Source organism: Colletotrichum gloeosporioides (assembly GCF_011800055.1).
Source record: "Colletotrichum gloeosporioides strain Lc1 chromosome Unknown consensus_11, whole genome shotgun sequence".
In the NCBI taxonomy this organism is placed as follows: Eukaryota; Fungi; Ascomycota; class Sordariomycetes; order Glomerellales; family Glomerellaceae; genus Colletotrichum; species Colletotrichum gloeosporioides.
Genome location: NW_025544656.1, coordinates 326293 through 338496, shown reverse-complemented (window position 1 = coordinate 338496; position 12204 = coordinate 326293). Strand labels below are relative to the sequence as shown.

The following is a 12204-nucleotide window of genomic DNA, read 5'->3' as shown; positions in this document are numbered from 1 at the left end:
GAGGGGGACGCGTGATTACCACATACACTACATCAGAACAGGATCCGGACGTCTCCAGCTAGCTGTCTCTGTCTGAGCTTAGCAGCAACTATAAATCAACTTCAAGTCATCTGCCCATTGCCTCGTTTAGCTTCATTGCGAAAGAAGGAAAAGAGCCGTGACGAAAAAGGTCCTGCCGTCCAGAAGCAAAGTCAAGCATATACACACGCACGACGCAGCTTTGTAGTGATGGATCCTGCCGCCGCCCAGCTTGCCAACGCCGTCACCGAGCGTGTAATTATTCCCGTCAAGGGTGGCATTGATGACTGGAAAGAGCAGTTGAAGTCCATGCTTCAAGTCCTCCAGAACCAGCCCGGATATCTCCGCACTCGATGGGGCCCATGGAGCGAAGATCCGCAGAAGCTGGAGCTCCTTGCTGGTACGTGAATAACCTCCTTATGCCCGGGGAGGAGGACGGGGCGGGGAGGGGTACAAAAACCGTTGCGCGCGAGCCTTGCCGATCAACGACCGGGGAAAGTTGCCGCGGTAGGCAAGAGAGAGACCGGAAAGACGCCGAGCTAATGTGACTGTGCTTCCGCGATTAGGTTGGATCAACGCTGAGGCAAGCGAGGCCTGGAAGAGGACGAAGGACTATGCCGATGCCATGGCCAAGCTGGCGCCTGTGCTGAGCGGACAACCCACGAGCTACCTGCTGCAGTTCAAGCCCTTCGCGCCGCAGGCCGTCATCAACTCGCCCATCGTCGAGACGCTGAGCTTCGAGGACTGCCGGGAGCCAGAAGAGAGGATGCGCGAGATCGTCGAGAGGGCGAAGGCGATGCCCGGATGCAACGGCGTAGCGAGCGGGTTCTCGCTGTGTAGGAACAGCTCCGGAGGAGGTCCAAGCAGCAGCAGCGGCGGCATGGCGAGCGGGAGTGCGAGCATCGGTGGCGGCAACGGCGGCAGGACCTTCGTCGCGGTCATCGGGTGGACGGGGGTCGAGGCAAGCCGGAGGGCGAACAAGGCGGCATACACGGGCGGTATGAAAACCGAGAGTCACCACGTCAACTTTGCATTTCCCGTCAAAGGATTTGGAGGATTATAGAGACTTGTGCGCATGTCCCGGGTGCATGATGTGGTTCAGCGGATTTTAGAAGGGGATATTTGATGAGCAGGGCGTTCATGTGTTGAGAGGGCCGGGCTCGGTTTGATTCTCTTGCCCGTTTTCAGTTAGCATCCCGCACCTTTCATGTCAGTAGTTTTTGATACTAGTTTCTTGGAGGGGTCTCGCGCACGGCTTTCCTTGAACGTGTTTTTCTTTGGGTCGAACATTCTCTTCAGCTTCTAGTCGGGCGAAGTGGCGAACTGCGGAATTGCGAAAAGAAAATACCATCATACCAACACCGTCTTGAGTCCCTCTCGCGTCTGCGATTCCTCGTGACCGCACTAGAAAGCTGTCAGCCCGGAGATGAAGCAAAGCTATGAATCTATCGACGTCCGCGCCCTAGGATCCCCTGCCGGAGAGAGTGCGCCGGTTCTCAGCTCGCTTACACAACACAGACTCGAGCAAGATGATGACTGGCCATAGTACCAGAGGTGTACTCATAGCTCGGGAGTTCCAGACTCTCCCCACACACGCACTAGACGCAGTCGCAGGGGCATACGGATACGGTCACGAGACTCGTAATAGTTCGTCCAGTGTGCTTTGGTCGGTTTGTGACAAGCTGCAACCTTTTTCTTATATGCCGATTGACTTTCCGAACGCGGAACTCGAGCTGCTGCAGAACGCGGATCTTTGCGTTTGGAACCGTGGTTCTGGAGGGGTTTCTTCACCGAATCACCGTCACTGCAGTGCAGATCGAGACAAGCCACGGACGACGGGGACGAAGTGGGAATAGTGCCGGATGCTCAAGCGACTGACGCCACGCCCGGTACCAGTGTCGGAAGAGGGACAGCTCTCTTCGACGCCCCTCTTTCTACCGCCACCTTATGTCGCTAGACCTCGGGTACGAGCCGCTCTATCCTTTCTTCGGGACGATGTTGCTTAGTTGACAGATGAATGGACGAGGAAGGGCGAGAAAAGAGATGAAGCGTCGAAGTTCCTTGTCATTAGCGCGCGACATCCCCGCATTTCATGATGCGCGTCGTCTACGGTCGGTCGTCCACTGGCATGCTGCGCTGAAGAAAGTGGAAACGGTGCAGAAAATGATGAGGAAAAGGAGATCTGTGGCAGCCTTCTTCTCACTCGCTTCTCGGCCCCTGGCATCTTAATCTTGGCGGGTTCAAATTTCCATTGGGGGCCGCACAGAGAACGGGCCCAATGGCGATGGTAAAAGGCGAAGGGCCGTTGCTACCTTGCTACCTCCTCGGATGGAGAACGGTCGTCCTCGCACTCTGATTGACGGTTATCTCGGCTCTCGTGTCCAGATTGATACTAGGTCGAAGCTTTCACCCACGTGGAAAATATCTCCGGGAGGGAACAATGCGGCCCTGTGGCCCAGCAGAACGACTGGGACGCAGGAGATATCACGTTTCAGAACGCACGAGGGTGAAGACGTCCCATGCGCATGAACGGCTGTTCGGGGTTTCTTGCAGGATGTGGTTCGTTGGCGTGTTTGGCCGGTGTCTTCGCCAGGAGAGCCGGGTGTTTTGGAGTCTTTTCTTCCGCTTCATTCTAGTGCTACTGTGGGTTGATGAAGAAACATTGCATCTGGAGATGCTGGAGACCGTCTCGCCGGGAGATGCTGTCTTCTTCATCGCAGTCTGGGTCTCCCTTCGTAATCTACTGTACGTCAGCATTTGAGCCTCTGTCCGCACACTCTAAAAAGCAGATGTGCCAGATGGCATGATGCGACCTTGATCACTTGTCAACTCGTTGGCGTGAAGAACAGAGCAGCGCACGGCCTCAGCTGCATCCATCAAGACATGGAACCCGTGCCGATCTCTGCTGATCCAGAACACATTTTTCGCACCCGTCTCCAGCAACACCCCGGAATCTCGTGCGGTGACTCGCTGGCTCGTTTGCTGTGAGAACTTATCGACACTGTCGACCCATCGTCTCCTTTTAATATTCCCCGCCTTTTTTGCGAGATTCTTGTTAGCGGGACCCAGAAAGACCCATGCCCGCCACGCTACGCGTATGACAAGACTGAACCCCCGGAAAGGGGATGCCTGCATTTCCGGACCCCAAGTTGCATTCCAGGAGGGCCTCTGAAAAGGGCCCCGTCCGTCTGTTGCGTGACTTGATCTTTTCCAAGATCTGCGTCTGGGTTTCTTCAATAAACCTTCCTCCGGCAGTTGAACGATAGGGATGACGGCACATCGAAAAGACGAGACATGGCTGCCGTGCCTGTTGATCCTTTGTCTTCGGGCCAATGGCTGTGACATCTGCAGGTTTCTGAAGCTGTATTAGTACCGTCCTCAGGCTAACCCTTGGCGGCCGAGGACTTCCATCGGCCTCTACCTTAATTGGTTTTTCTGCCCGCCAGAATACGTGCTATGCACGCAGGAACGGCGAGATTTCAAGGAAGGGCGTGTCGATTGCAGGTCCTGTCGTCTCATATCCCTCCACCACCCTGTCCATAATGGTACGCAAGCCTTTCCTCTCTGCCACTACGGCGTCGTAGTGAAGGGCTCCTCCGACGTTACGGCGCTGTGGCGTCGGGCTAAGGATGACACTACCAATTGTCACCATGTGGGTTCCATCTGGGTCTAGCTAGTCCACCGAGGCACTCCAGCGTCGGCTAAGGGTTTTGCTCCCGCGGCCCAGGCTGCCCGGGGCCGTTTGGACTGCTTCTCCAGCGTACCCAAAACAAAAGCTTGCCATGTCATTGCCACAGACTCACACTGAGGTGTAGCCAGAAAGACTCATGCAGTAAATACTCCGGAGAAGAGTGGGACGTGGAAACTGGGCGAGGACGATCCGCAGCCCCCTGCGGTTTAGAGAAGCATGAAGCCTTAAGAGTGGCCTCTCCCACTCGACATGGACTCTGGGGGCCCTTCTTTTAGAGTTTAAAGTCTTGACGACATCCCACCGGTCTCGCCTTGCGGACCTACCTTCTCGCATACCGGGCGTATCCACGAAGCTTCGAGACGACCGGGCAGGACATTGGCGGGCTCGAAACATCGACCGTACACATACTCGGCTTTAGACGATAACGAATCCGGCTCACGGCGGCTCACGGCGGCTCACGATGGCGTCCAAGGTCGATTACCAGATCGCCTCGTTGGCGGCCGGCTTCACCATCGGCTTCGGATTCTTGACAGTATGGGAGGCCATGAAGCAGACAAGGAGGAACCGGAACCCGCTTCGAAGTTCATACATCTACATGATGTGGGGTGAGATTCTGGCGAACCTCGTCATCACAGTCATCGGCTGGTTGTTCTTAGATGGGATCTTAGGACCAACGTACGTCTGCAAAAAAGGATATATATTGAGAAATTTCATACTGACTCTGGTTGGCTAGGGTGCCGGTGTTGTTCTTCATCCTCTTTTGTTGGGTTTTCGAGGTCCAACTGTTGATGCAAATCATCATCAACCGAATCGCAGTCATTGCGGAAAGCCAGAAGACAATCATGAGGTTGAAATGGGGAACCGCAGTGCTCATTACTGTAATCAACATCGCCGTCTTCATTATCTGGATTCCATCCCATCTTTCCCCGCCCGTCAATGACACGTAAGTCAACCTAACTACAAGACGAACCCTTCAACGTTATTGACCCCATGCCCGCAGTTTCGTTCTTATCAACCACTACTGGGACCGCACCTCCAAGGTCCTCATCCTGATTGTCGATGCCGGTCTCAACTGGTACTTCCTGCGCATCGTCAAGACAAGACTCCTAAGCCAGCATGGTCTGGTCAAATACAAGCCCCTTGTCGGCTTCAACGCTAAGCTCATGATTCTTTCTATTGCCATGGACGGCATGCTCATCGGACTCATGTCGCTGCCCAACCAAGTCGTCTTCATCCAGTTCCACCCCGTCGCCTACATGGTCAAGCTTAACATTGAGATGTCTATGGCTTCTCTCATTACCCGGCTCGCCAAGGATCAAGACAGCGGCTTCAGATTCAACTCGCTTTCCTACTCCCAAGGCCACTCTCGCGGCCACCGCACGACACAGCACGACGCCAACCGCGGCGAGCACGACGCAGGACTCAAGAGCTACCACCGAGCCAGCGTCGGAGCCGTTCCCGCTGAACTACAGTTGGACAACATCCCGAAGAGCGCGAACGGAATACACCGAAGAGTCGACGTTGAAATCAGGGTCGATCAGACGCCTGAGCACTCCAATACTCCCTCGTTTGGTGGAAGATCGGGACACGACGACACCGGCAGCGGCAGCACTTTCTACAAGATCGACGACGAGGACTCGCTCACTGGCAACCCCGGCCACCCTCGTTCTCGCTCGCTTGAGAAGAGTAATTGACCACTACCGACGTTTTCAACGCACTAACCTTATGGTACTATCGAACACGACTGGAGGACTGGGTGGCATGCACTGGTTAAAATGCTGTTTTACACGTATACCCCATTAATGTACTTTCAAATGCACCAATGTTTTCCTTTGTATAATATCACCGTGTGGTAAAGACAGGACTCTCGGTGGGCAGATCAATATGATTAGAAACTACCTTAACTTTGACAACCATTGTCTTGAGTGGCTTTTTATGATAATGTGCAAAGAAGAAAACACGCTGCTCAAAAGCTTAGGCGGACTCGAAGACTTCGAAACCGACCAAGTCGGGAGCCCATTCGCTGCCGACGTTCTTGAACTCCACAGTGTTGGAGCTATCACCCTTGAACCCATCAACCTCGACCAGCAAGCGGCCAGTGTCGAACCAGTTGCCTCCAGAGATGGGGAACGCCCATCGCTTAGCAGTGCCGCCGTTCACAGAGACGGTCATGTTGCGAACGTTGGCACCAAATCCCCAGGCAGTATCGAGGGCGACATCGTAGTTGATGAAGTCAACGCCAAGCAACTTCTTGCCTTCGCTCTTGGCCTCGACGCCCTCGAACTTGACCGCAGCCCCTGACCCGATGTTGCCCACCTTCGACCCGCTGGGCAGACACCCACCACTGCCGCAAGCCACCGCGGCCGCTGATCCGGACAGCGTACCGTTCGTTGTGGCCGTGTAATACCCGGTGGAGCTGTGGACCGGCTCCGCCCTGGAGAGGTCTGAGAGCACCAGCAGCCTGAGCTCGTGGCCCACGAGGGTCGTCTCGTAAGTCCCCAAGATGGAGCCGACGTCACTCGCAGCCCATACGTCGCGGGCGTTGGCCGAGGACAGGCCCAGCACGTCAGCGACGTCGAAGCTGATGGCCTGGGAGTCGTTCTTCCAGTTCGCGATGCCGACGACGAGGCGGTCGCCAGAGAGCTCTCCGGCCCAGACGTCCCACTCCTCCTCGGTGAAGCGGCGGACGAGCTGGGCCTGCTTGGCGAGCGGATCCTGGTTGATTGCAATTACTTCCTTGTTGGCGACGATGGACAAGGTGTGCTCCGGCACGAGGGCGGGGATGGCCGGGGCGCCCAGAGTGAGGGGCGACTTGTTAATACTCCACATGCCCATGTGAAACCTTTCCTCTTCAACAGACAAGGCGTTCAGGCCAACGCTGCAGTGCTACAGTTAGTTTCCGCGGTGATGTAAGGTAGACTATCATCAGACCACTCACATCAACATGTCCATGTCGGGGAAGGCACCAGGGCCGGTGTACTTGTAGAAGGGAACGACTTGGTTCGTAATGCGCCAGATGCTGCGCCAGCTGTTGTAGATGTCGTTGCTGATTCTCCAGCTGTTTCCAATCTTGGGAACCCTGCATGCGAGATTAGCTTCCGTCAATGTCAGCAGACAAATGCGGGTAAGTGACGACTTACCAAACACCCAGGTCGGTTCCTGTGCCCCATTGGCAACCCTGGTAGACCATGTCTCTGTCGGTGGTGTTCATCGCCTCAGCCATCGTCACGAAACGGTCCGGGGAGATGGCCTCCTCAGAGACGTAGTCGACCATGACCGTCGGGTCAATGGGATAGCAGTTGTCATATCTTTGATCTTGTCAGAATCGTCACTGAGTCCGAGCACTTAAAACTTACTTGAGGATATCCGCGCCCCAAGCAGCAAATGACTTCGCATCGGTGAGCTCATGGTCTGGAATACATCGTCAACTCAGTTCAATGGCTCGTAGTAGCAGTGGTCTTCATACCTAGCGAGGCAGGCTGATCAGTGGATCCGCATTGGAAGTATCCTCCGCCGGAGTAGACGCCGAACTTGAGGCCGAGGTTGTGGAGGTAGTCGCCGAGTTCCTTAGCGCCTCCGGACGGGAAGAGGGCCGGGTTCCACACGAGCTCTCCGTTGGCGTCACGGTCCTTGGCCGGCCACCCACAATCCGTCGTGACAGTCGAGTACCCGGCCTCCGCGAGACCGGTGTCCACGACGGCGTGAGCGTTCTCCTTGATGATCGTCTCGTTCGGGTAGCAGTTGTAGTAGTTGTAACTATTCCAACCCATCTGAGGCGTCGGCGTCTTGACGGTCTTGGCCGAAGCCCGACTGGCAAGCGCCGTGAGAAGAGCGAACGCAACGGAGGCCATGGCTGCACTGGAGCTGCAATGTATGGACGTGGTTGAGCCGGGACGATAGAGAGTCTCAATCAACGCACCTTGCGAACCAGTATTTAAGCATAATTTATCGAACGACTCGTGTTCATCTTGTAGCTTGATGCCAAGAGCGAAATGCTACCATCCTCCCCGCACGGCCCCGTGTTCCCCGGCATGGATAGCTCGACTCGAGCATTAGTGAGGTCATCGCAACTGTTACGCGCACCATTGAAATATCGTTCCGATGTAGGCTATCCACCGAGCTCCGCGCCGAGAATGCGCGTCACAAGACGAACGGGCGGATGCGCCTGGGTAAACAATGCGGGGGAATCAGCCGAATGCGCACACCGGGGCAAGGTTGCATTTAAGAAGAGCGAGCGATTCCGAGTCGGGCGCTTATAAAATGTGTGATGCGACCCCGCGATCTGGCCATGTTTTTCTCCACACGAACCGGAGCAGAAACCACGTCGGATTTTAAACTTGGCAAACGATTTCCCCGCATCGGAGTCGCAATATTGTTGGGGTTGCTATGAGGAGAATGAGAGAAATAGGAAACACAGGCGGGATTCGACAGGCCTGCGATGACCAGGGTCACGGATGACACCGACGTTTTCGTGCGGTTACGACTCATGCGCAGATTCCGGGGGTGGGCCGACTTCATCTTCACATGTCCGCGGGCTGCGTTTTCAAAGTTGCATTGTAAGAAACACAAACATCTCGCTGGTGACTGTGTTCCTACACAAGCGTCAGAACGCATCGTTCCCAAGTCTTGAGCCATCTTAGCCTAAGCTCCTGCAACTTTGCGAACCCAACTCTCTCGTATGTTTCCTGAGACTCGTCGCTCGTTTGTCGCAGTATCAGGCAGAACGCAGGCGATTGCGACCACTCAGTCTCATCATCACCTGCTACATCGTCTTCGGTATAAACAAGCATCAAAAGATATTCGTCCTCCCGAAAGTAATGAAAGTCGACTTCCCAATCAGCATCATCGCCTGGACGAGTGATGATGCTGAGGATATAGTCTCCACCCTCTGTTTTCATGCGGAAAAGGCTTGCCCAGCCCATTGGAACTGAGTCTTCAGGACCAGCGGGCTCGTCAAATTTGGCAGTTCCAATCGAGTTCGGGTCTAGAATTGTCTCGACCACTTGGCGGCTCCGCACTAATGGTTTTGTCAAGGCTTCCACCACCAGCTTTGCTGAAAGGATCTCGCCGTATGGGTTGTCAGGGACCCTGGGGTTAATGCTGTACTCCAGAAGTTTGGCGCTTGATGGCGTCAATTTCAGCACCACCCTCCTCAACCACTTGTGGACCCTCAAAAAGGACCAGGTCATCAGTCACAGCCCATGACCATGATGGTGCTCGATAAGGCTCGTTGACGTGCTGACAAAATTTCATCTCTGCTGTCCAGAGCAAGCCTTGCCTGAAATTGGCTGACCAGATCCCAGCCAAGTATTCACCTCCTATAGCCGGATGAAGTCGCTGGGCCAGACCGGAAAACGCGGGTAGCTTATCCGAGCCGTATGTCAGTTTTCGTTGCGAATACGCGTTGACAAGCTCGGAATAGTCTCGAAAAATGGCATCGATGTCAGGCGGTACTGCTTCAACATGCCGTAGAATGTCGGAGAAAATGACTTGTGCAGCATCCTCGTAAATTGTGTGTGGTGAGTTGTTGCCTGGCGGTAAGCCGTCGGAAGACTTGAAGCCTTGAGGACATCTCCAGTAAATCATCTCTTGCCCGTATAAGAGATGCCTAGGAGACAGAATGTACTCCTGAAGGGTCCACCCACGCTCTGCCAGCGCACTGCGCCTATCCAAAGATATGAGGTTCTCTTCCTGCAGATTCTTCCGTCTCACGGTGACCTTAAATGTGTCGTCATTGCCTACGACGACGTCCAAAGTGGTGGAGGCACCGAAGCTCTGTGCCGACTGGCTGGTTTTCAGGATTCCTGACTTGCTATGCCCGGAAACCATCGCTGAGATCGTCACCGTCGAGTTTCGATATACCAGCCCCATTCTCTTGGACTCGATCTCCCAGTCCGACTTCGAGTCCTGCTGTATGCATAGAGAATCTATCCATAGATAGCGAATACCAAGATGACGTGTAATTGTAATAGCGTCACGAAAGTTAGCCGGTAATACTTCAATGTCGATATTCTGTTGGAAGATGGCAGTTGATTCGGTCGTCAAAAGAGGCGATATGGCTCCACCCCAACAGTGGCTCAGGGCAACGTAGTCTGCTTCCAGACCATGGGAGAGAAACAGACGGACAGAGCGTTCGTTGGGTGAGCTACCGACATCGATGACTCTGCTGGGAAGCTCATGCATCTGATGCGAGAGACATGATTCATGATGGTGGCAGCACTCTGTAAGCCATTCCTTGGCCAGTTGGTGATTTGTCAAGGACCCGAGATCCGGGTCAACTTCGAACCTCCCAATACGGAACGTTTCCACATACACCGCCTGGTCTGGAATAGAGATGTGAGCTCAGGATCATGACCCTCTGATGGATCTGATTGCTTCCAACCAACCTTTAGGAGTACTCAGTCTCAATACAAGCGAGGGAAATGACCATACGCCATAGTTCTCATCTGTCTCGATGTGTAAGGTTCCAACTTGGACAACTATTTCATCAAAGACCCGTACATCCCTCAACCCTTGGGAATCGTACAGATGCGATGTGTTGATGCAAAGCTTTACGTCCGAGATGTCGAGTCCTTTCGCAACAGAGTACATCGTGTGGGGAAATCCGTCCAAGGATGCATTGGTCATCTCATTCCACTCTTGTGGCCACTCCAGAGGTTGCTCTGCCTCACAAGGTGTCTGCTGGAAGCATTGGAGTATGACTTGACAGAGATCGCAGCCATTGTAAGCTGACTGCTCGAGAGCGCTGAACGAGTCGTGGTGCTGGTAATAGGCATCTTGTGAAAATCTCTGGGCTTCAAAGCTGATTTTGGCGAGCTCGACCAGTGCTTCGATTGATAGCTTCTCGCAGTAAATACATCGCTTGTTCATCTTCGGTTGCGAGTTATCGTCTGTTGGGCGCGCGGCAAAGAAAGCAAGAGATTAGGACTATCGAACGGAGCATGCAACGAGCGGGGTTTGAGGGAAGCGCGTTGATGAATGAGACGTCAAGACAGGTATTGGAAGGATTCGGTGGGGTCATTTTCTTGCATGGGTAAGTAGCCAATCCCGTCAATTATCGTCCTCCTTGAGTCAGGAACGAGAGGAGTAGATGGCGACTCTTTGATAAGAGACCAGAGGACCAAAGATACTTTGAGCGAAGACTCTGATGTCAACTTGATTCATCCTGTCTGCAACTGACGAGGAGCATTTTGTAAGACTCGAAGATGTCAAGGAAGATATATAGGTACTTTAAGTAAAGATGATGCGCTTGAATCAACGAGTAGAATACGAAGAAACATAACACCAACTTGCTGTGGATAGCCTAAGCGAAAGGAAAAGTGCAAAAATGAAAGCTAGCACGACCTGGTTTCGATCCAGGGACCTCTGGGTTATGAGCCCAGCGCTCTACCCCTGAGCTACCGTGCTTGTGGGACTTATTGGATGAGCGGTGCTGGAGCATGAGTCTCTCAAGAAGCCATGGAAATGAGTCACGGCCATGGGTCTGATGGAAGAAAATTTGTGTCAACTCAAATCCTACCAGTGGTTCCACAGATCCACAATAGGCCCGCTGAATCATTTGAGATACGACCCAAATGAAATCGGCTGCATGATTAAGCTGCTAATGATCAAACAGGTGATGCAGGAGTACTTTGTCGAGCAGTGAGTTGCAAACCGTCAAAGGTTTGCAGGCAATCAAGGATTGTCTCACGTGGTGGATGTTGCACAATTTGAATCCCTGCCACATGGTGCAAGCTGAGGCAACACATGGCAGCTGAAGCTGACATTCAATATTTTGATTTACTTTCTGAAAGCAGTTGCATTGTGCTGCAACGATATTCCCACTTGCCTTACCCGAAGCCCTCATCGCCTTCAAAGATCAAAGCTGAGCAGGGGTAAACTCAGCTACCATCATGGTTTCGAACTTCACAAAGGTGGCGTAAAGGGGCAACAGGGTCTAGCATCTCGCCCAAGAGCGCCATGCGGTTTTTCCCTGTGCCCTCCTGTCAAAGGTCGATAGAAATCTCCGGAAAAGGTGTCTTAGACATCTTGGGTCTCTTTCTCTCAGGTAAAGATGAACTGTCGGCGATGCCTCAAAAACGGTGCTATAGTGCTCGAGTTTGAATCTGAATCCGTTCAATAATCAATAATGATTCGCTGCGACACAAAAACAACCTACTTGATTAAATACATTGCGCCGCGTCCACTAATCGCTCGGCCGATCTGAGCCTCTACAGAATCTTTTCGCACGCTTGGAGGTCAGAGCTTCGCCTTAACAGGTACATAGCCCGTTTGCCCGTCGCAATCATGGGTTTTGTAAGCCTCGCTATTGTCGTCATTCTATCGAGCTTTGCGTCTACGACCATAGCCAGGACGTGCCCGGTCGAGTCTGATTGCATCCAGAATCTGTGCAAAGACATCACATACGATATTGGCGGACCGGACTATGAGACACCCATTGTCTTGACTGCCCGTTGCAAGAATGACGCCGGTAACGAAGTCCTCACATGGATTGA

The 12204-nt window shown here is 53.4% G+C and overlaps 4 protein-coding genes across 4 annotated transcripts; 2 read left to right on the top strand and 2 right to left on the bottom strand.

The window, feature by feature from the left end:
* Positions 1–228: 228 nt before the first annotated feature.
* GCG54_00013770 (uncharacterized protein) lies at positions 229–1081 on the top strand (the record flags this gene model as incomplete). The annotated part of the gene is made up of 2 exons (XM_045413618.1): positions 229–418; positions 585–1081. The coding sequence occupies 2 exons, from the start codon at positions 229–231 to the stop codon at positions 1079–1081; spliced, it is 687 nt and encodes a 228-aa protein (XP_045269689.1).
* Positions 1082–4169: 3088 nt separating this feature from the next.
* Positions 4170–5403, top strand: GCG54_00013769 (uncharacterized protein; the record flags this gene model as incomplete). Its single annotated transcript, XM_045413617.1, has 3 exons — positions 4170–4384; positions 4443–4652; positions 4710–5403. The coding sequence occupies 3 exons, from the start codon at positions 4170–4172 to the stop codon at positions 5401–5403; spliced, it is 1119 nt and encodes a 372-aa protein (XP_045269688.1).
* Positions 5404–5683: 280 nt separating this feature from the next.
* On the bottom strand, positions 5684–7626 carry GCG54_00013768 (putative alpha-galactosidase D; the record flags this gene model as incomplete). The annotated part of the gene is made up of 5 exons (XM_045413616.1): positions 5684–6587; positions 6648–6788; positions 6850–7017; positions 7066–7120; positions 7176–7626. Coding segments are annotated over 5 exons (1719 nt in total), but the record flags the coding sequence as incomplete, so codon positions are not given.
* Positions 7627–8301: 675 nt separating this feature from the next.
* Positions 8302–10579, bottom strand: GCG54_00013767 (uncharacterized protein; the record flags this gene model as incomplete). The annotated part of the gene is made up of 3 exons (XM_045413615.1): positions 8302–8814; positions 8870–10032; positions 10096–10579. The coding sequence occupies 3 exons, from the start codon at positions 10577–10579 to the stop codon at positions 8302–8304; spliced, it is 2160 nt and encodes a 719-aa protein (XP_045269686.1).
* Between the last annotated feature and the right edge of the window lie 1625 nt (positions 10580–12204).